The following is a 24,551-nucleotide window of genomic DNA, read 5'->3' as shown; positions in this document are numbered from 1 at the left end:
TTTAGATTAATTTGTCTAAAACATCCTCAAGTTCAAGTTCATTGTTGTGACGGCATAGTTCTCTTCAACAATGGAAAGTGTAGCGCAGTATTGTTATAGTAAATTGAAAACGTATTGATATTTTTTACCTTCACTTTTACTTAATATTTTTTAAAATTCAATTTTTTTGTATGGAAATTTTGTTGCCAGATTACTATTCTAGAAAACTGACATAACGTCAGTTCGTAAAATAAAGTAAAGTTTCCGGAATAAGATTTTTTAAATCGATTTAATATTGTTACATTGTTACATTATACACTGAATAAAGTCTACTTCATTTTATATTTATTATAACACTATGTTACTGATTTGTCCAAAAGGACTTTTATATCCTTGTGTCACTGGAGTAGCATCACCTTGTCCTCCAAATTAAATTCGCGACCGCATATAGTGCGCGAAATCGGTGTTTGCGCACTACTATGCGGTCGCAGACCATTTTGAAGCACTAGTGCTTCAAAATCATCCAAAAAGCATTCCCACTAGTGCGCGAACGTCGATTTTGCGCACTAGTGTTTCAAAATCATTCAAAAAGCTTTCGGAATAAATCGCTATTAATTGGATTGACACTTCCAATCGCATGGACAAGCGCCATCCCATTCACAAAGGGTATACGATAACTCAGACATAATGTTCGTTTCAAAAAGTATTATACGAACTTCCAGGCGAGAAGACGTATTCGGCATATTCGCGCAAGTGAGGCACTCGCTCCTTCATCGCTCGTGCCTCAAATAATGCGCTCGTGCGGGAAAAATGTCTTCTCGCACTCATTTCGTAAATAACTATTACTTAACTTACCGCATCTTTAAGAGAGACAATGTGAGAAAATTTATCGATTAAATATTTGTAGATGTCTTTGAGATCGTAGTAAATTGCTTTATGCAAAAGTCCGACTCCAGAATCGTCCTTGGCCATCACTAACTTTTTTCTTCTGTCGGGTGATTCTTCATTTAGCAAAGCTTTAAGTTCCGCGACTCGTCCACTGTTGACGGAATCATGAAGCAAAGAGATCTTTGTCTAAAACAAAAAGAAATATTTTTATTTTGATATTTTATTTAATTCGGTTTTTGGAGCTTTGATTTGTTTACTATCGAGTATTATTGAAAAAACCTCGACACATTTAAAATATCTACAAGTTACAAAAAAAATGTCTTAGCTACATTCCTAAGGAAAGTTGTTTACAACAATTTTCAAACGTTAAATTATTTATTCTGTTTATTATTTAAACTACATTGTTTACTTTGTTGGATTCGACATAACAAAATTAATAACCGCCGTGATGTCAAAAACAAAACGTGATCATTACCATTAACGCTGGTACGTTTTTCAGGAACGTCCTTGTTTTATAGTCCGCTGAATACTCCCCAATTAACTTTTTTCCATGTCCTTCTAAAACCAATTGTTCCAGTTTGTCCACATCCCCACTCCTGATCAATTGTTTAACGTGAGCCGAACTCAGCTGTAGCACTGAAAAAAAAATTTAATGAAAAGACGTCGAATTATCAAAGCAACATCAAGATATCAAAACAATACAATAACCTTTCTAGCTTGTAAAAAGAAACGTTGCTAATATAGCTAGACATATTGACTTATTGCGTGTCTGAATAACAGCAGGGAGGAAAACGTATTGATAAAAGAAAACACTTGATGGTCTCCAAATTTGCGGCCAAATTGATATATTAAGACACGCAACACTGTGATAAGTGTGCAGGTGTATGTATAGTAGATGGAGTGATACGGAGAAAATTGACATTTAGAAACTAAATCATTTTATGTGTCGTTCCATTAGAAGTTTTAAAGGAAGTACAGAATGACAAGTTCAAAAACCTCTACAAACGCACTTTCATTAAGTCTTAAATTATTCTTGTGTACTGTTTAGTTTTCTAAATAATCATTTTTTGGTAATACTTCTTTGTTTTTGTGGTCGTACCGATGGAAATATAAATGAAAGAAATCTATTTCCAGCAGGATAATAACTACCGTACCATTGGGGCTTCCTGCCAATCATCAAATTAGTAAATGAATCGAATCAATGAAAGCATTTTTTTTAATACATACATAGTTTCATAGATTAGATCAACATTTTTTAGCAAATAGTATATTATTCAATGAGCGGATAATGATGGCTATTACTTGTGAGGATGATTTTGTGTCACGATCTGCAGGCGAGTGGCGTAATTCATCGGAGCGAGTATTAGCCGTTATCCGCGAGTGAAATACCTACTGTACTTTTTCTACGACCACCAAGAGAAATTAATAAATAAGTTTCATTATTAGAGAAACTGAAACTGACGTTTCAAAATTATGACTTTGTATATTTGATACCATTGCATTAAAATTTGCGATTGGACTTCATAAACTAGTTGCTCTGATATTTGCAGTGAGTTTTGAAATTATTATTCAACAGGCCGTGGGTAATGAATCCTGTTATCCAATGAAAAACACTTTAATAATTATTATAATATTATCCAATAGCAGTAGAAAAAATACGGAATTTTGTAGAATTGTTCATTTCTATTGAAAAAATACTGCTACATTTTTTTGAACACTAGAACATTGAATTTGTCGCTAAAATTATTTTGTTTTTTTTTTTATTGTATTATAAATATTCATATCTCTTTATTCGATGTTTTACGGCTTTTTTACTTTCTTGCTAAATCTGTAACACTCTTCATTCTACTGTAATAACAATTTCTTTGGTTATCTTTGCTTCTTTAAATATCGCTTTAGTTACCGTTGCTGTTTGCGCGCCATAAGTTTGAACTAATGCAAATATTTTCGTTTACCTTGACCTTTTCGGAAAAACTCGGACTGGGCAATTTACTTTTTTTGAAGAAACATTTTCCGATAATTAATATTTTTCCAACGTTTCTGCCCAATGACCCCATTGCTATTTTTGTTACATAAGAACTCGAAATTATTTGGGCAGATGTGGATAAAATTCAAATTCTGATTTATGTCCATGCACAACGTATGACCTTTGGATTGCAAGGTGAGAGATAAATTTGAACTACAAGTAATAATTTCCTTGACGAGAAAATAAAATTATGTATTTCAATATTAGTCAAAATTATATCAACAAACTGAAATGAGAGATCAAGACGACGCAACGTCCAAAATAGATCTTTTTTAAGCAAAAATATTCTTCCAACAAAAACAAAAAATCAAAGAACATTGTTTTTGAAATTTGGAAGGAATATTTTCGGTAGTGTCAGGCTCATTTCATCTCGGACTTTTTTTTCAGTTGCTCAAGTACCTAACTAAATATAACTGGTTAATTGAAGTAAATTTCACTTTTGATAAACCCATAAAAAATTTGATGGAGTGACATCGGGAGATCATGCAAGTAACTCCATAAATATCCTTCTGGCATTATCAACTATATCGGTGTTCATTTAAACGTATTCTCAAAGTTGGCGTTGAAGAGTTGGTTGTGAATGCACCACTTGTCAGTCAGCAAAAACACAAACAACGCCAAAAGTGAGGTTAGATTTAAATAGCTGATCGGTGATCCGTCGTCCGTGGTGCGTTCACAATCGACTCTTCAACGACAACTTTGATGGGAAATTTAAATAAACATCCGATACACTGATTTAGAAGGTTTTTTTAGTTTACAAATGTGCTGTTTGAACATTTTTTAAAATTATTGTTTCAGTTTGTCGATAAAAAATATCAAAATTTACCAACACCAGTATAATTTGATTATTAAATAAATAATTATTCTGGAAACATTTCTGTGTAAAATTGGAATTTCACGGCCGCCTCATTTTCACTTATCAATATTTCTAAAGCCATCAGCTCAAAGGTTTTTTTTAAATTCAAGTGTACATGATGCAAGGACCTAAATCAGAATTGAAGAATCTATCTAAATCTGCTAAAAAAATGGTGCTTGTTTTGTTAAGACAGGCAGTGACCATATTGTTGGGAAATACTAGAAAGGGACAGAAAAAATAATCAGAAAAGCTTTTTTTTCAAAAAATAAAATCGATCTGTCCGAGTTGCTTTCGAAAAGCTCAACGGAAATAAATATTTCCATTACTCTAAACTTTTGGTGTTCACTGTATATTCTTTGGCATTTGATTATTTACAAAAATTTTATATTTTCTTCCTACAACTTTGTAAACTTCGCATTTCTGTGATAATATTTTTGTCTTTGTATCAGCTCTAGATTTTTCTAATAGCTTGTAATATTTTTCTCTACCGTTTCAGTGGTTCTTGTATTTTTTCTTTTGTTTCCTTCATTTTTGTATTTACTCTTTTGGACTGGGACATTTATTCTTATCATAATATTTCTTTTTCTTCCGGACTATTTACTTCTTAATTTGTTTCCTCATATTTTAATGGTATTTTGATTTATGGTATGTATTTATTAATTTATCCATTATTTTGCTTTCATTTTAAATTTTACTTTCAGTATCTCAATTTCCATTTTTTTAAAATATTGTGCAGGTTTTTTTCTTACGTCAATCTCACTTCCTATTTTCGTTCTTTGAATTCAAATTTTTCTCTTCTCAGCTCTCAATACCTTTTTATTATGTCCTCATTTGCACCATATAGCAGTTTCCAATTATTGTATTCCTTTATTCCATTGACCCCTAATTTTTCTATCTATAATTTCATATCTTTCAGTGTTTCCTCCTTTCTCTCACACAAAATAAAGAACAAATAAAGCTGAGATAAATTTGTAGGTAAAAACAAATTAAATTCAAATATACCTACATATTTATTTTATTATCCTATTTAATTTTATTTTTTTCTCGGATATCTCTTGATATCTGTCAAGCATTCTACGTATTTATTCTTTTTTCTTATTCTAGTGATTGCATTGATTTATTTTTCATCCTTAATCGTAATTTTTTTTTTATTTCTTCTCGCTACATCTAAACTTTTTTTTTTGCACTTGCCATTTACAATTATAGTTTTTTCTTTTGGTTTTTGTATTTAAATTTATAAAGTTGAGTACTAAGATATGTTCTATTGGATAATACTGTAATTGGCTTGTTGAATAATAATTTCAAAACTCACTGCAAATATCATAGCTTCATAGCAACTAGTTGATGAAGTCCAATCGCAAATTTTAATTCAAAGGTATCAAGTAAACAAAGTGATAATTTTAAAAAGTCAGTTTCAAACGTCAATTTCCGTTCGTCTAATAATGAAACTTATTTATCAATTTCTCTTCATAGTCGTATTCTACTCGCAGATAATGTCTATTACTACCTCGCATGAATTACGCCACTCGCCTGCGGCTCGTGACACAAAATTATCCTCACGAGTAATAGTCATCATCCGCTCATTGATGAACACAACCATATTTCTATTTCATTATCTCACGATTATTTCTGTTACACCATTTTTTTCAATTCTCCACATATGGAAATCATTTGATTTTTATTTTCCTTCTCTATACCTTGCCGATTTTATTGATTTTCTTTGCAGTTTGCTTTTCAGTTTTTCTTTTTATATCTCCTTTTTAATATTTTTATTGGTCTGCCCTTTCGCACAAGATATTTATTTCACTTCTGATCCAAAAACTCCCAAACCCCATTATCATGAAAGCAGCGATTCATTTCAAATATTTTTACTTTTTACCATTCAGTTCATCCTTCGCTTCTCCTTATTTTTTGTTGTCACTTTGTCTTTTCGTATTTTTTTTTCTTCCCATTATTTTCTTTTTCTCTCAAGACACAATTTTCTTTATCATCTCTTTTCCTCTAAAGAGACAGTCATGCTCTCACCTTTTGTATTTAATTTATCACTGTGCTAAATACCAAGAGTTTTTTTTCTGCCGCGTGCTACCAGCATCAACTAACTGTTAACACTGTTTTCTCCTCTTCTAAATTCACTGTTTCCTTTGTCTCATTCCAACCTTTCTTCAACTATCTCTCTTTCTGAACCCAACAAATTATCACCTCTACCTGTTCACTTGATTTTATAAAAAATCTAAAGTACTACTGGAAAAGACTAGAACATTTCTAGCGTGACTATCTCAGCGGAAAAGTAAAAGTGTAGCAACAATCAAGCTAATTGCACAGTATTATTTGCATCAAATTTGCATACAATTCAATCTTGAAACAAATTATGAATATTTTATTCTTATTTCTAATTGCATTGACGTGCCTCCAATAGAAATTACGAAATGGAGCAGCTTACCTCGTGGCGGACTGGAATGGATGTACAGCCCATTACTCTGCTGTTTGTTGTCGGCAGAAGTTCTTTTTCTTATTTTGATTGGAATCGGCATTGTACCACGGTAGCAGTAGCGGACATACTAATTAGGTGATCATTCACAAACGTGTGGGAAAATTATATGGTGGTGGGTAATCACCAATCTGAAACAATTAACACACATTTATTTTATTGTATTACAAGTCATTTTATCGAAAAACTGTTCATTAGAGGGAGCGATAATCGAGTCGGTGCAAATGTGACACGTCAGAGTTAGCGGTTTATTGACGTTTGGTAGGATAACAATTTGTTAATAATTCATAATGATGGTCTGTTAAAGTATTGATGTTCGATCAATTATTATTAGCGGGTTAAGAGGGTTTTTTAGCGACAATTAATTTATTCCCATTCATCAGGTTTAAAAATAGAAGATGGAATTTTACGATTATTTAATACTGGAGCTACCGGAGCAAAGAAAATATTTTTTTACACAGATGAATTTTGTTTTTGTTGATTTTTATTAAAATTTCGAATTTATCAATTAATATGAAATTTGAATCACAAACAACTTGAAACATTTGAAACATCGTAAAAAATCAGGACACTTTATTGCAAACCTCGACAACCTCTACTCTGGTTCTATCCTTTAACGCGGTAGTTCCCCCACTAGAGTGGATTTGGTCTTTTAATAAAATTGTCTAATACTATCACATTATCATAATGCGGTGCATGATCACTCCATCACAAAATGAAAGATTGACGATAAAAGTTTAAGGGTGCGGATATAAAAATATAAACTGATTACTTATTACGTAAGAATCGCCATATGGATAAAGAGGACTAAAATAAATCTTTTTAAAACGACAGTTTATTACTGATAAAAAATGTATTTAGAGAAAGCAGACAAATGTATAAATCGGGGGTTTAATGGTAAGAATAAAAATTTGATTAACTTCTTACAAATAATAGTATATTATGTTATGAGGAGCAAAAATGAAGTTTTATGTGCTGCGGCTGGTAGATTGGCTGCCGAACGCAGTGAGACATGATTGTTAAGAAACCAGGTAGGAATTTCAAATGATTTAGCTAGTTCACTTTACAGCCGCTGATCAGCGGAGATAATAACTTCACGGACGCCCTCAGCGGAGATAATAACTTCACGGACGCTCCTCAGCGGAGATAATAACTTCACGGACGCTGGTCAGCTCGTTAGATACCATGACAATAAAGTGACACTTTAGCATTATCAATGCAGCAGTGCAATGTCATATTTTACGGACGTTTGAAGAAAAACTGTTTTTATTTTAATTAAATTAGAAAACACAATTAGATAAATAAAAAAAATGTTTCATATTTTTAGAGAGATTAAGACATTAGCTTTGTTTTTGGAAAACTGCTCAGAAAAATGTTTAAAATTTATTATACTAGTGCAGTGAGGACAATAATTACACGAGGGATGAAAAAACTTTTAAGTCCCGTGATATGTATGCTATTTTTTGCACGACCTAATGCATTTAATTGTTTAATCATAAAAAAAATTTGCAAGAAGATAGTAAAACACTTTTGGTCGTAACATGAATGAATGCCTTATAACGGGAAATATTAAATAAATATACAGAGTGATCAACAAGAATCCAAATCAGAGCAAGCGTTGCAAATTATCGGTCACGTCGTAGCAGAATCATACGCAAATAAGCGTTCAAAGCATGGCCGTAGACAATTTGTGGTCTCAAACGCTAGTTTATAATAAATCATACCTCATGAATTTTAGACGTTGGAATTATAATTGTGCATTTTATTATTATTATAAGATAAGGGAAACAATTTATAAGATAAATAAGAGCAACATTTTACATTTGTAAGAGTAAGTAAATTATCAGCTTTATTGCCAAACGCGACGCCACTGGTACGGAGATGTTTCGTTTAAATGTCACATTTCAAAATTCAAGGTTGTTGTTGTTGACAATTTAAGTGATTTAACCTAAAAAACAAATCTTCGATTTCGGCAATATTTACAGACGTTTATTGGAATTGTAAGCAGTAATTATCCCAGAATAAGTTGTAAAATGGGTTTTACCATTAAAGAGAAGGCATTTTTATTAGATTATTTTCGAAAGAGGGTGAAACAAGAAAGTGAAGACTGGCCTTACTTTGTACCCCCTTACACTGAAGAATTTCAAGCCAAATGTCTGAACCTGATGGTATTGGTTATTAACAAGTTTATCAATGTCTTAAAATTATAATGCCTAATTTTAGTGAATCATAATCCATCATTAAGAAGAAGTCAGGTCAGTCCTTAGTTCAAATTTTAGAAATGGTGCAAAATGTTCGACAAATTATCAAGGAACATCCCTCAACTTCCATAAGGCGTTTAAGACTGCAAATTAAATTGAGTTATGGCACTTATTGCAAAAATTTTGAAGGAGGCTATTAATTTGTTTCCCTTGTGTGTTGCAAGAAATAAAACCCACACATTACCTTAAAGAAATTTTCACCATAAATGAATTTTGGCAGTCCATTTCACCTGACAGCTTCATAAGTGTTTTTGGAAAATATGAGAGGCGAGTTTGACTCTTTCTGGACCACAATGGAGAACATTTGGAGCAGTTTTTGTGAAAACTTATTTTTTGACCTGGAATAATTTAAATGTTTTAATTAAACTGCTAGAAAAGATACGAGTAAGTTCTCAATTAACCAAAAATGTGAGAATAATAACTTTAGCACTTTTCTTACAGAAAACAACAAAACAAAGAATTCTGAAAAATAATTACTTTTAAAATTTTGTAACCAAAGATTACGTGCCTTATGAAGGAATTTTATGTAACTGTGTGTTTTTTCCTTAATCAGTAATAAATAATAATTAATAATAACTTCCTTTTAAATCCATTATTCATGAATTACAAACAATTTATAAAGGCAATTAATAATAGATTTTTGAGAGGTAGGCAACCAACAAAACGAGTGCACAGCAATTATATAAAAGTGTCTGATTAGTATACGACGTACGTTTCGATAAAATAAAAGATGAGGTAGCACTCTTGATTTGGTTTCTTGTTGATCACTCTGTAGATATTCACTTTTGTTCTTTGGAATTTTTTTATTGTTGTACTATAATATTATTATACATACAATGTCAACGTTAATGTAATTATTTTATTTAATTAACTGAGTCGGTTGTGGTTTTACTCCCAAGGGTCTAAAAGTGAAGTAACCTTCACTCCCTCATTTGAAGGACTAAAATAACGTTTTATACAAAAGATCGTGCACGAAATCTCTTATAGATTTTATTTTATAGAAGGACACATGAAAGAAGATGTCTGTTAAACTAGACATTATTAGGAGTAGATTATTACACAGGGTATTTCCGAGTCATAATGAGCCCAGCGGCATTGAAAATGCAACCCACAATACAAAATACGACGATTAAAATGTATTCGAACGATTAGAAAACAGACATGATCCTGATGTATGGGGAATGTAATAAAAATGCTTTTGCCGTTGCGCGTTTATGCAGACAATAAACGTTTTCCCAACAACTTTTCGTTTTTTCACAATTTCATTTAATCAAGCGAATGACGTTTATGTCAAAATTTACGAAACTGCACATATAACTATGTTTTATGTTTACTAAATCAAAAAACCAAATATCCACGTTAACTTTGGAAATGTATTGTGTGTTGCATTTTCAATCCCGAGGGCTCATTATCACTCGTGAAATATTCTGTATTGTGTATTAATTTCTTTAAATGTCATAACAACAGTATGATTTTGCAGCACAAATTTTAACAAAAATTCAGATGTATTGCATTTTCTTATTTTACATGTTAGTAGTTAGATAAACTTATTGCGATAACTCACAGTTTTTACTAATCCTTTTTTCTCTTGCAAATTACAAATTAAATAATTTTTTATCGAATTTTGACGGTTTTGAAAAAATAAATTGCTCGCTTACTTTGTCATTGTGTTACAGATTCAGATAATTTTTAAAAAATTTGTTCACGATGTAACAATTATTGTTCCTAAATCTGTCTTAGTCAGCAATACAATTTATTTACTCTTCTTGACCAAAAGTAAAATATATGATTGATTGATTTAAAAATTATCTTGAATATTGGAAACACTGTAAGAGATTCGCGTTTCTTCTTTAATATTAGTTTTAACTTTTTTGTCACTGCATGATCACTCCTATTTTTTAAAATGTTATTAATTACATTGCGTGCGGTCTAGACACGGCAATTAACAAAAATAACAGCATTTAATTACATTCTGTAATTTATGAGATAGGTAGATATGATTAAATTAATTAATTGTAAGTAAATCTTAGTAACACACCCTTTTTCGGGACATAAACGTAATGTAAATAAAGTCGTTTGCATGGAACTCTTGAATAATGCATTAACACTGCAAGTAGGCGAGTCACTGAAAGCATTTACTAATTTACTGTAATCATGAGATCATTCAAATTTTATTAATTAACCGATCTTGTCCTATGCTAATACTAAATTAACTAAGTAATTAGTTTTACAAGATGAAACGTTATCTTGTTACCACATAAACGTCATAAATAGTTTTTTCCTCGATTATTAAAGAATGAATACATTCTTGTTGGATATTCAATGAAAGAATTATATCAATTCCACGCCCCGTGTTAAAATATATTGAAACCCACGACTGTCGGCAAATCATATCCCACCGGCAGATCGCCAATCGGATGCGTTGGTAAATAATAAGTCGTGCATCGCGTACCAACCGCTAAACGAGGCACAACACAATTTTAATTGTCAAATATTAAAAATCAAATTAAGATGGAATTTTCAAAGATTGTTTTTTCTTGGTATAGCCGTGGAGAAAGTATAGTCTTCAACTCGCGTATAATGGCTATTATTCACTCGGATGATTCCACCACTCGCCTGCGCCTAATTTTCATCCTCTTGAATAATAGCCATCATTATACGCTCATTGAACAATGTACTATTCTGGCCAAAAAGTTTCGTCCACCTTTTTCCTGTCATTTCACAAAAAAAGCCCATTGCCCATAAATGGGTAGATGGTATAAAAATTATATGCTCACTCAGGTTTGTAGTGTTTTTAGAGTCATTTCGTTTCCTGTATAATTTTTTTCATTTGGGTCATAACAAAGTCATAGCGTGGACCGTTTTTTTTAAGGCGGCCTGTATAATCAGGAAAAAATGTTTTAAAAACTTTAACGAAAATATTTTTTTTCACGATCGGGAGTAGAAATCAACTTTTCGGATGTCAACATCGTGACAGAAGTAGAGCATTTTCTCCCTAGGGAGCAAATATTTGCAAATATTTGCTCCCTAGGGAGTTTTCATTTTTTTGACAGTTGTGACAAAAATCTAATGGGAGTTTTCATTTTTTTTGACTGTTGTGACAAAAATCTAATTGTGTTGTCAAGGCAATTACTAATTCCATTAAATTCATCGAAAGATGACAACTCATTTGTCATCATTTTTTTATTCTTAAAATTTGAGATTTTTGTGCTGTTTCTACTCCCTACCGTGAAAAAAATAGTATATATACTTCTGGAGAGAATGCTCATTTTTCCCTCGGTGCTTTGTAGCCCTCGGGCTTCGCCCTCTGGCTACAAACTGCACCTTAGGAAAAATCATGCATTTCTCTCCCTCAATATATAATATACCGAGTGACTATAAATGATTGAAGGAAAATAGTGGATTGGCAACACTGATGCAGTTGGTAGTGCAAGTCTTCTCGTGCATCATCTGTCAATCATTCCTATTTAGGTTAGGTTAAGTCACGAAGTACATTGTCGATTTAGATTTTTTTGACGTTTGTTTCAATTTTAAAAATTGCGTGTGTCATGTCAACGATGTTGCCAACTAAAGATTTCAAATGTGTTACCAACATAACAAAATAATTTTCAATCATTTATAGTCACTCGGTACTATTTTATATGAATATACAGGGTTATTCACGTAAGATAACGAGCCTGACCAGGTAAAAATGCAACCGAAAATACCTACATTTTACAAAGTACAGTATGAGTCAATTGTGGGGTATTTCTGAAATGGTCTTTGATGCAACCAAAAATACTAATTCCAGCATTCACTAGATATGTAATTTAAAAAAAATTAAAACATTAATCCATGATTGCATTGCTTTGAGAATTGTCAACTTTGTCTTAACAGTTTTGCTAAAACTTGGTTATGTACTCTTATGACTCAAACAATGAGAAAGTGGACATGGTTTTTCATGTACGGCGTACCTATGTCATAAAAATGCCTTGGTCGCTGCAGACCTCTATCTACAGAAGTACCCAAATTGGAGCCACAGTTTTATTTATTTAAATTTTTTACAAAATGAGAACCCTTATTGTTGGAACAGTTGGGTGTGAATAAATGAACACGACAACAACGTAAAGGGGAGCCTTTAGATTTTTTTCTTGTGGGTCTACCAAATACCTGTACTTACGATTGATGAACTCAGAGAATTCGTGATGAGTGCATGGCCATAACGCCAGAGACATTACACAACATTCAAAGGTCCTTTTTAAACAGGGTTACTCTAAAATGGAATGCATGTTGAACAATTTTTACGTTAGTTTTCTTTTTACGTTGTCATTTTGCTGATTAAATTTCCTACATTGTCATTTTATTATTATTATTATTATTATTATTATTTAGTTAAGCTTGCCAACAGGTAATGACCTAATTACAGGCATGCTATCATTAGTTAGGCAGTAAGTGGAATGAGTAGCAGCATGATACTACTCTCCCATTAGGAATCACACTTACTGCCAGCTTATATATATTCTTGCTATATTAAGAGGCATATGTCAGGACAGACCTGAGTTCAGAGGGTCTTGTAAAGAATATGTCGATTTTATTGGAGTCAGCTTTGGTTGAACAGCTGTTAACCATCTGGTATAACGGTGACATTAGTAGAATATTTGTCCTCGCAGATCTTAGTTGAAAAACTTCGCATCTTCTACAATTAAAAGCAGGAACCTTAATAAGAAGCTTTGACAAAAGGTAGGGGCATTCAACAGAAAAGCTGAGGACATCCGACAGAAATTTGATTTTAGCAAAATCCCGTCTACTCGCCAATGAATGAAGCTGAACACATTCTAAAAGGGTTTCCTACTGAAGTCCCCTAGGTGGGTATTGACCAGTTTCATTAAATACCAAAAATTTAGCAAAATGTCTTTGAATCTTCTCCAAGGCCCAGATGTGGTTATTGTATATTGGTGACCAAACAATACCAGCATACTCCAATTTGCATCGCACATTTTGACGTTTGTAGCCAAAAACGCAATTTTGATTCAATTTATTATTTATATTAAACACAGTATCAAGTGGTAAGTGGAATTAGTATTTTTGGTTGCATCTAAGAAAATTTCAGAAATACCCCACAATTGACTCATCCTGTATATAAAATTTTTGTTTTACAATACAAAAATTTCCGATAATAATGCGGAATCTGGAAAACTGCCCCGAATGCTTGCAGGGTTTCCATGTTGAATGGCAAGGAAAATCCTCTCGAAAAGGAATTTGTTTGATTTTGAATCGCCTGATTCAAATTTTACAAAGCATACATTGTGTTTTGGTATTTAAAAGTTAAATCAGGAATCCAAGCAGGTATTCTATCAATTTGAAAGATATATCTGCTATTGCATTTTTCGTTCATATTTAGTATTTGAAAATGTTTTCGAACCATGACAGAACCTGCGTGATCAAAAACTTTCGTGTTTATTAAAATCTTCTACCACTAATAACTATTAACTTACAAAAAAAAAATTAGCTCTGTATTTTGGCAATGAATAAAAAATCATTTTGTTCAATCCTGCTATCGAAACTTGTGGTTTCTCATTGGGATACAAAACGAGAAAGTACTTGTTTTGCTCACTCATATTGTTTACTATGATAACGTGAGGTAAAACCATTTGCCCACTCATTTACCCCACTCAAAGAAGAATCTTTCGTTTAGAATTGCTCAACATGTGTATTCAAAAGTTCGAACAAATCCGAAATCGACAATCTATATTACTAAAAAGAAGGGGGCACCAATTTTCCCATTAATCCATTAAAATAAGCCAGTATTACTTCTTCCGTTATAACATCAATGTTTTTCGTTCTCATCCAGTCACGAAATTTTTCCAACACGTTCAAATATCTTTCTTTAGATTTTGCAGGCAGTAAATTAAAGCTAGCGGCGTCGGCCTCTTCTAATATATTATCAGGAAAAATGAAACCATTTTGTTGCTCCAACTTGCTTAATTAATTGCACGTTTTTTTTGGGAAACAACGTCAAATTGTAATTTCTCTCAAGTTTATTTACTCTTGTAATTTTTTTTTTTTTAGAGATCATGACAACGAAAGTGGCCGCCATGTTTTATGATATAAATTGCACAAATTATAAAATTTCAATTGTGTTCCAAAATTCGCTGGCAGGATTGAACAAAACGCTATACAGCACTCGTGAGAAACTAATTCACCCACTTGTGTGTCATTCCACACTCGGCTTCGCCTCGTGTGTAAAACCGACACACGCGTGGGTGAATCTTTTAGTTTCTCCACTCGTACTGTAATATACTAATACGTTCTTCATACATTTTACTAGCTGTTAGTTAATCAATAACAGTTAACAAATATCCACATTTTAAACTTTTTCCCACAACAAAGGAAAAGTTGTAACTGTTTCAAAAGACAAATAATATTCAATTTCGTTTATGTTAGATGTTAATATCCAACAGCAATGTAATAAATAATGACATAACGACATAATGACATAAGGACCGTTAATAATGTTCTTAAGATAAAGGCAGAACAATTTTAAAAGGAGAAAACTGTATGATTCTGTGCGGCATTGTTTGTACAAGTTCCAATTTTTTGGAAGAGTTTCTAACAGAAAGTCACATCTTCTTAGGAAAAATTGTCAAGTCAGGTCAGGTCAGGTTAGGTCAGATTAGGTTAGTGTACCCGTTGCCCTTATGAAGATCAGGTTGGCAATAAGCATGAACTCGTTGGGATTTGAAAAATATACTATTCCGATTTCAAAAACAAGTTAAGCAAAATAATTTCGAAAAACGTTATGAGTTCAAAATATGACATTTGATTCTTGATGCACAAAGTGGATAGTTAACAAAGAGAGTTGGATCAATTTACGGTATAATCGTTCAAATTATGTCCTGATCTCCATTAAAGGAGATTTTTTACCATGTTCTGTTTCACTAGTTTGAAGCACATCGTATATTCTGTTAAAAAGAGTCGATACAGTATTTGTATACTCTAGTGACGCAGCTGTAGGTCTGATTTGAGTCCTATAGAAAATATTTGGGGTGCGAAAAAATACAAAACCTGCAAGGTGACTTACGAATATCAAAGATCAGTATCTCGGTTCCTGTAGGCAGATGTCAACACTTAATCTTTTCTTTTTTCTACTCGACATAAAAGGCCACATTAGCTGCTGAATATGCGAAATAAAAGAAAGTGTCGAGTGAAATTTCTAGAAACAATCCTTCTTAACTATTTTGGATATTTTATATTATAGGAGTATTCTATAATCGGGTCATGTTTTCTGACTATTTTTATAACAATCACCTGAAACGTATCCCACATTTAAAAAATAAGGTTATTTCTTTGAAGGCAAAATATTATAGACTTATAAATATCATTGCTTAATAAATATGCAAATCAACATGGTCCAATAGTTAATTCATTACTTACAGCAATCGATGAAAATGATCATTTAAAAAAAAAACTTTATGCAATAAAAAAAATTGTCTCATTTCAGATTTAACAATATTATAAAATTTTATAAAAGAAGAAGTCAGTAATATTTAGTAAACTAGGTAGGGACATATTTTACTTAGGTACACAACTTACTTTGATATCAAAAACAGAATTTTCATTTTGTGTAACCAGGGTAAAATTTACAAAAAAACTGTTTTACTTATACCTCATTTATCGTTCTTGTTTCATCGTCCGAGAAAATATAAGTATTTAATTTTGAACATAAAAAGAAGTCATTGAGGACTAACTTCATTAAAGATGAATAGAATTAAATGGATTAATTGTAGTGATTTTTTTTAATGTGTTGGTGGAGTTATCAAACTTTTTTCTCGGGCCTAAATATTACAGCTTAAAGTAGCGCATCAGATAATGATTTATTACAAGTACGTATTTTACACAATTTAGTGGCCAAAAAGATTTAACAAAATGCAAAAAGTATTGAAAATATGGAATATAGTCTAGTGTTATTATTTACAAATCAAACAAGTTGATTTCACCGAATGATGGAGGTAATTTGTTATTCAGTATTAAGTACAGAATTTTACTTAACTGTACAGAAGAAGTAACATAAATTAGTAAAAAGGACATGACAATTTCTAGTAAATTTGTGGTACATATTTACCTTCTTTTTCCCAAAAGAAATGTTTTTAACTTATCAGTTATCTTAAAACCGAAAAATTGTCTGATTTGTCATTTTTTATCAAAATTATTTAAAATTACTAGATAAAACATTCTTAGAAAAATAGTTAAGTCTATTAGGCTGTCCTTTGAAGGGTACATACATTTTTTCTTCTTAAAAAGTACTCTGTTTCTTCAAAATATTTTTATAGCGGTCTGACACACCACAGAGCGATTAGAAAATCTTGAATGATTCTAAACAGTGTATTTGGAAATTTGTGAAATATTATACTGCGACATGCAATTAGCATTCCATCACTTAAGACAGCGGTGGCGTAACCACGACTGGAGCAACAATGCAAGATCTGTGCCAATACATTGATCACTTGACAGTTTCCAATTTTCTGACAAGTGCGTGCCAACAATTCGTTGCATCAAAAATCCTCCATCCGCTTACACCACCGGATTGTGCAGAAGTGCACCGGAACAAAACAAACAAAACGCTAATAAAATAAGCAGAAAATTACCACTGATTGGCAACGTTTTAATAGAATCGAACAGCACAAAGGAACTAACCCGCTTAACGTAAAATATGTGTTTATAGAACCGATCAATTGCAATAAATATTTAAAACCGAATGGACGCTGATCGCGCATCGGACATCCCGAAGACACTGAAGGGTGCCCCGCGTGTTTATGTTAAGCCGGTGCAAGCGCGATCAAAATACTATCCCCGAAGGTGTTCCTTCCCTATTTTTCACAATAGGTGACCGCATTAGCCCCGCTACATCTATTCACTTTATTGATATGTTACGAATGTACGGCCTGAAAATATCGACAAGCAGTTATCAAGGGCGATTCTGCCGGGACACCACTTTGTCACCGCTTCACCCTCCTCGCGACGCTTCGCACGGCCAATATTTTTGTGAAAATGTTCGTGGGAGGGGCTGAACGGTAAAGAACGTAATTAGAGGGTATTATCTACGCAATCTGGTGGCGAAAAGAAACCCTTTGTTGGATAATTGTTATTCGATTTTAATAACGTTTTTAATGTGGTAGGTACGGGTCGGGTAATTAATATTGGTGAAAATTTTATTTTAATGGGCTCGAGATCGAGGATTTACCAGGCGGAATTCATATATTAGCAACCATACAGGTACCTGCTAAACGTAAACTTAATGATATGGCTGGCATGTATTATGGTAATAGAGCTCGAGGTCCGGATGTTCTTTTCTTGGTCATGAACAAAACTTTGAATTATTAAACGAACGCATGTAAATATTTCTTGGAAGTCTTGAAAGTGTAAACAGTCCAAGTTCATCCAGCAACTGTCGTAGGAGAAGGAAATCAGATTATTTGATGCGATTCGATACAGACTTTTTATTTTTTCGAAATAAATGAAAGCAAAGAGATTTTACTGCATATTATTTGTTAAGTTCTAATAGACATTAATAATTTACTGCTGGAAATATAAACAACATTTAAAAAGAAAGGCAGAAAAAGAGGTGTTGATTTAGGTTACAAAAGTTTATAACAGGGTATTTCACGAGTAATAATGAGCCCGACTGAATTGAAAATGCAACCCACAATACATTTGCTAAGATAACGTGGCTATTTTAAAAAAATGTTACAAGAATTACACGGATTATACAATATGTTCAACAAAGAAAGATATAAAAAGTGTCAATGGAAATCAAAACTTCTGAAAACGTGAGGCGTAGCTTCAACCATGCTAACAGCTACGAGACCTCTTGTTGAAACTCCAACAAGTAAGGTCCTGTGTTGTAAACCTAACCACCACTTTCTTCCTTTCCTTTTTAAAAATAGGTTGTATCATAAATATTTTGTACTCTCGAGTGAAAATCATTGTTTAAATAAAATTCACGTAAATGTCAAAATTGACAGGTGACATTTTATTAAGTTACGCCACACGTATGCCGAAATTTTGTTTTTGGTAACCGCCCCTTATCCTGGATTGTACAGTCGCGAACAATAAATTTTGGTCGTCAATGTCATTTTTTGACGCAATGGAAAATGCTCCATCTCTTTTTTTGACACTTTGTTGACAAGGGCATAATCAGACAGGGAAATTTTTTTAATTTGTGACAATCTAACCAAATTTTGAAATGGAATTGACAACCAAAATTTATTGCTCGTGACTGTACATGATGGTGTACATTGATTATGACATATGCTATAAGTTACAGAATTTTGGGATTAAAATTTCGGTTTCCATTATATTAATATCTGCAAAAAGCTTGATCTATTTATTAATAGATTCTGTATGAAGTTCTTAACTGTCAAATATTTTTTTAAAATTTTTGGTGATTCTTCTAATAAAACAAATTCTTTTTCAACAGAATTGTGCACATTCTCACATCGCATATTGCTCTTTTGAGTGGTTTAGGTAGGGGAAAAACAACGTGTTGATGCCATCGTAGATCGCCTGACCAACACTTCTATCATGAAATTCAGGTAGAGGTATATTTTCTTTGATAAATATGCAAGTGTAAGCAATGTTAAAGACGATAAGCATTATTTTTATTTATCAGAGTTTTTTAAAATTGTATTTAAGTATTTCAATAATCAATAATGTTCTTTGGGCATTTTTTAAAGAACCTAGCAGTACTTAATGAATTAATTATTATTTTCTTCCTTGATTGTTATTTGTGAAAGAGTTTTTTGTGCATCAGTTTAAAATTTTGTTCATACAACGGTTGGTTGTAGATGATCAATTTTATTCAATTTCGCGTGATAATAAAAGTGTGTTGAACTTTTTACCAGACTAGACTCTTTGTCAGTTAATTGTCTATATAGAACAGCGTAGAAGTATTCATGTGTTGTCAGGTAATGTTGCTAACAACAAATCAAGATACGTCACGAACATTGCCACTGCGCCAATAACAATTATATGAGACATTAATGACAATTATAACTGCTTATTATTTTAATTGATCAAATGAAACATATTTTTCAGCAATACATAATATATTATGTGCTACGTGTTTACATTCGTGCACGATAAGCAACAAATCAGGTCAGTTAGGAATTTGATTTACCTTCCGCGGACTGCACACAAGGAAATAAAAATTTGAAATTTTGCTAATTTACAAAAATCCAAGTGCAAAAATTTTAGTACTGCATTTTAGAAATTTCTCAATTCTTTAGCATTTGAGATTGACAATTATTTTTTTTTTATTTTGACCAATACATATTTGAATTTTTAAAAATATTTTAACAAACGCTTCTTTTGTAAATAGGGCCTGAAACGTTGTAAATCGGAACCCCATTACCAAAACAAAATTGAAAAAATATAAAAAAGACTTCAGAGAGTGTTGATTCCATTCATCTAGAATGCCTGCACAAACAAATAGTTCATATTCTTTGAAGTACATATAATTCTTATTCAATAATCACACACACACAATTTAAATATTTGAAAACCTGAATATTAATTTTCAATTTTGCAGTTTACGAATTCTATATTTTAACATTCTTTTAGCAGCACCCACTGTCATTGTAACAATAATTTTAAATCAATCTTTATCTGCAGTTTTCAGTTAATAATTGGAAAACAAACATTGAAATGATTCTCTTTATTAATTTGATACATGTAATAAGTTAAAACTTAGGTCAAAGTGGATTAAAGGTTATATTTTGACCTTTCATGTAAACATTTATCGTGTCGTTCGATTTGGTTGATCCTCCAATTAAATGAACTTTCAAAAAAGAACAAATTTGGTTTTAAAATAAAAAGACTAAACAGTTTCTTGATAATGTACAGGGTGATTCAAGTTTTACCCCCCGAGCGAAGACACCCACTTCTAATCGATTTAAAATTCTCAAAAAATTCAGGAATGATTGATTGTGTATCGCTGTAGAACATTCTGTAAAGATTTAAACTTTTTTAATGAAACAGGTAAATATTTCGTTTGAATTCAATAACCGCCACATTAATTTACATAATTTTTCGATGAGAGTCCTTTCAAACATTTAGGAAAAATTTGGTGTCATTGAAATCATGAAAACATCACCGGTTTCCGAAATAAATGGAATTTGATATTAAAGTGCAAGATTTAGCTGATTTATTATTAAATTGGGCGGTCACTTCCACAAAAGAGGTTGACATGGCTTGTTTATGGTACCCTTTAGGGACTTAAGAATTACTAGAAAAGTTGTCAACAGATGTTTACCGAACAATGAGGTATTTATTTATGATACTGCAGTTGTAAATCTTGGTCATTTTTCACTCTTAATGTTAAAATTGCAATAATTCAACAACTAACAATTTTCTTTTGATGCGAATTTCATAAATGTGTTCTTTGAATTAATTGTGAATTATGATCGTGTACGGATTTTTTTTTTGTATCAAAATCGATTTTTTAAATTTTATGGCTCTGAATGAAGTGATAGGTACGGGAAAATTGATTGCACACATTTGAAGCCTTATATGACGGGAATGTAACCCCAACGTTTCCTAATTTTTTAATAGGGTTTATTGTGCGGGCGGTAAAACTTGAATCGCCTTGTACAAGTTAACATTTTAGTTCCAAATTTGTTACTATTATAGCTCATAAAAATACAGAAATGCTAGAATAATTTACACTTTTATCATAGAATATGTACTATTGCGAGCAAAAAAAGTGGGACATCAAACTTCTGTCAGTTTTGAAAAATTCAATGTAGTTCAAGCTTTATTGTCATTTTGCCTTTGCTTATTGTCATAGAAATTTGACACTACTCTAGCTGACAGTTTAAAATTTTATTTTATACTCCTATTTTCCTTTTCAAATGCCCTCTTCTTTTCATAAAGGTAGATTTTTATTGGGACTTTGCATTAAATAAATATTCACTACGTGCTTACTTACACTTATTCCCTACAATCTCCAATACTTAATGACAATTCAAAGTAGGGTTAGCATCAGATAAGGGTTATTTCACATTAAAAGTCAAGACACTGACGTTGATGTCCCACTTTTTTTGCCCGCAATAGTACTATCGGTGGACATAAAAAACTGGGACAAACATCAAATTTGTATAAAGTCAAAATTCAAAAATATACATTGTGTAAATTTGGCTTTTTACAAATAAGGTTATGAAAATTCTGACATACTAATAACATATTGTCAAAAACATCAAGTTAAAGTTCAGTTCTTTAATGACAATTTTAATTTTGAGTGACAATTCAAAAGTCTGAGACACAATGAGCAAATTTTGGCTGTCCCAGCTTTTAATGTCCACCGTGTCGATTGTGAACGCATCACATCCGTGATCCGCAATCTGTATAGTGCATTCACAATCGACTCTTCAACGCCTGCTATGAAATGAAATTTAAAGAAAAAACACCTGATATAAATAAAAGCATATGTCGGGTGTTTTCTTTTAATTTCACCTCATAGTAGGCGTTGAAGAGTCGATTGTGAACCCACAATACGGGTTACGAACCACGGGTCAGCTGTTTAATCTTACGTGTTTACACGAGTGGTGCGTTCACAATCGACTCTTTAACGCCTACTACGAGGTGAAATTTAAAAAAACACCCCATACTTATTCCTTATAACTGATTATACCGGGTGATCAAAAAGGACTGTTTGAGTTGACAATACAATTAAGAGCAGCTGCGCTTACTGGACGAACATGCAATTCGCGTGAACAAAAGCTTTACCTCCCTCTCTCGTAGTGTAAATAACAATAACTATTCTTTTCGCGGCATTGTATTAAATTTTTCTAAAGCACTTGCGCCATTTTGACATATGTAATTAAACTATAGTTTAAATTGTGCCAACATGTATCCTCTTCATTTATAATACTCATGGGAATATAGGGATATTTATTGGTTAACCAACTGATCTCAACAGATAAATCCCCGAGAATGCACTTCAAGTGCACATTTTTCTTGTGGATTCAATGAAAAACTGAGTTTCAGGTCCTCATTAGATAATTACACAAAATCTACAGTTTGCAGTGACACAATATTTGCATTTCGTTCTAAAACAGGCATATTTCCATAGCCGAATTTTGCAACAATGACTATGGAGAAGTGAAAGAATTGTGATTAACAAACCGCGAATTACCTTCTATATTTGACGATAGGTATTGTTTTACTACATTAACACATATTACGTTCTTTACAAAACTACTTAAAATAAACTATTAACTACTCACCTAGGTAAGTACGAGTACCTAAGTGAGAAGGTCATTTTCAAATCAAATGAAGGATGAAATGAAAAGGATCAAATGAAGGATATTGTCTTACTACATTAACATATATGTACATATTACGGTGTTTACGAAGCTGTTTAAGACAAACTGTAACTACTTACCTTAAGTAGGTAAGAGAAGGTCACTTTCAAATTAAATGAAAGATCGAAAAATTATGCTATAAATTTTGTTCCTCAGAAAATTCTTGTTTTTAGAAGCTATAAATTAATATGTATTGCAATGGCAATGGGACTTATTACAGATGTGTACCTATTTAGTAATAATTATTTAATAAATATAAAACAAATTTTAATACAAAGTGGTCGTCATTAATTTTCGCACATTATTTCAAACGTTGTAGCTAGTCATATAGAAGATATCTAAGGGCCCGATTTCAAGTCGTGGTGGCAAATATGTGGTGTAGCCCAAATGTGTAGCTATCTGTGTCCTACATATTAATTACCAAATTGCGCCGTTACCATGACAACAAGTGCGACCGTCGCAAGTCAGTTTGAAATCGGCCTCTAAGACTAATTAATTACTTTAACCGTTATGACTTCCCTTGTACTATGCCGGCCAAAAAATTTTGGCCGTCATTGTCTGTCAATTCAAAAAAAAAAAAATTTGTAATCCGTACTTTATTGTCATCATGATTACCGTCTTGATTATGAACGTTATTTTTTGGGTGGTAAATTTTAAAACTCAAAATTATTTTGTCATTTCTACTACACAGAACGTTTATCTGAGATTATCTATGTACTATTGCTCTAATTTTGTTTATTCATGTCGCTTCAAACAGTTTAAATTGATTGTCAAAATGACAAGAATCGAAACTGGGGTTACGATTCCTAAAAGTTTATTTACACTTTACTTGAATGTCAAGAAAATGACGGCCAAAATTTTGGCCGCCATAGGTACCTATCCTCTTGAAGTCACTGCTATACTCCGTACGCTGATAGATCGCACGTTTTTTGACAGAAGACAGACACAGAGACAAGTGTGACGGCGGGAATTAATCTGCAAGATTATAACGGTTTTCTAAAAAACATGAAACAATTGAGACGGCGAGTTTAGTATTTTTCACTGCGTTATGTCTTGGAACTAGAATTTAAAAACGTGCAATCTATCAGCGTACGGACTATAATACCTACATCCTCTTCACCTTACTCGTAACTACTGAATTCTAATGGAACACCCAGTGTATTCCATGAAACATTGTACCGTAGAATCGAAAACGAATTTTTTTTTTGGGCTGTAAAAATAGTGTCATGACAGTTCCGATTTGCTTGCTGTTGTGTTGGCCTCTGCTGAGGAAGTCCCTACTCCAGAAGTTCCCACCGTTGACCATTTATGCAATGCAGAAGCTTCCGTCGTCGCTTTTTATGAGTGTATTTTTTTGGAAAGGTAAGGCCACCAATGATAGAACCAGAGGAGGATAAAAACAAACTCTCCTCTCCTCTTGGTACACAGTTGGAGCGTACTTCTGTAAACCGCGTTTTTGTTGTACTATTGCGGGCAAAAAAAGTGGGACATCAACGTCATTGTCTTGACTTTTAATGTGAAATAACCCTTACCTGATTCTAACCCTACTTTGAATTGATTGACGTTGTCATTAAGTATTGTAGGTTGTAGGGAATGATTGTAGGTAAGTAAGCACGTAGTGAATATTTATTTAATGCAAAGTTCCAATCAAACTCTACCTTTATCAAAAGAAGAAGGCATTTCGAAAAGGAAAATAGGAGTATAAAATAAATTT

The 24,551-nt window shown here is 32.4% G+C and overlaps 1 protein-coding gene and 1 long non-coding RNA gene across 5 annotated transcripts in view; one reads left to right on the top strand and one right to left on the bottom strand.

Moving 5' to 3' along the window:
* LOC138126306 (uncharacterized) overlaps positions 1-17,277 on the bottom strand; it is a 30,284-nt gene extending 13,007 nt beyond the window's left edge. For 2 of the 3 annotated variants that reach the window (XM_069042054.1, XM_069042056.1), the window contains exons 1-4: positions 17,123-17,275; positions 6,190-6,368; positions 1,343-1,503; positions 835-1,053 (exon numbers count right to left, since the gene is read on the bottom strand). In XM_069042054.1, coding sequence (XP_068898155.1) covers positions 835-1,053; positions 1,343-1,503; positions 6,190-6,280 — 471 coding nt within the window. In that variant the 5' untranslated portion in view covers positions 6,281-6,368; positions 17,123-17,275. Of the gene's footprint in view, positions 1-834; positions 1,054-1,342; positions 1,504-6,189; positions 6,369-17,122 lie in introns of all 3 variants that reach the window. The other variant, XM_069042053.1, reaches the window with a different exon arrangement.
* Positions 8,245-9,074, top strand: LOC138126856 (uncharacterized). 2 transcript variants are annotated; one of them, XR_011157989.1, is made up of 3 exons: positions 8,245-8,405; positions 8,461-8,882; positions 8,940-9,074. It is a non-coding gene; the product is annotated as an uncharacterized lncRNA (long non-coding RNA). The 2 variants fall into 2 exon arrangements; XR_011157988.1 differs by having other exon boundaries at positions 8,461-9,074.
* Positions 17,278-24,551: the final 7,274 nt, after the last annotated feature.

This window comes from Tenebrio molitor, chromosome 3 (assembly GCF_963966145.1).
Source record: "Tenebrio molitor chromosome 3, icTenMoli1.1, whole genome shotgun sequence".
NCBI classification, from domain to species: domain Eukaryota; kingdom Metazoa; phylum Arthropoda; class Insecta; order Coleoptera; family Tenebrionidae; genus Tenebrio; species Tenebrio molitor.
This window is presented reverse-complemented; position numbering and strand designations above follow the sequence as displayed.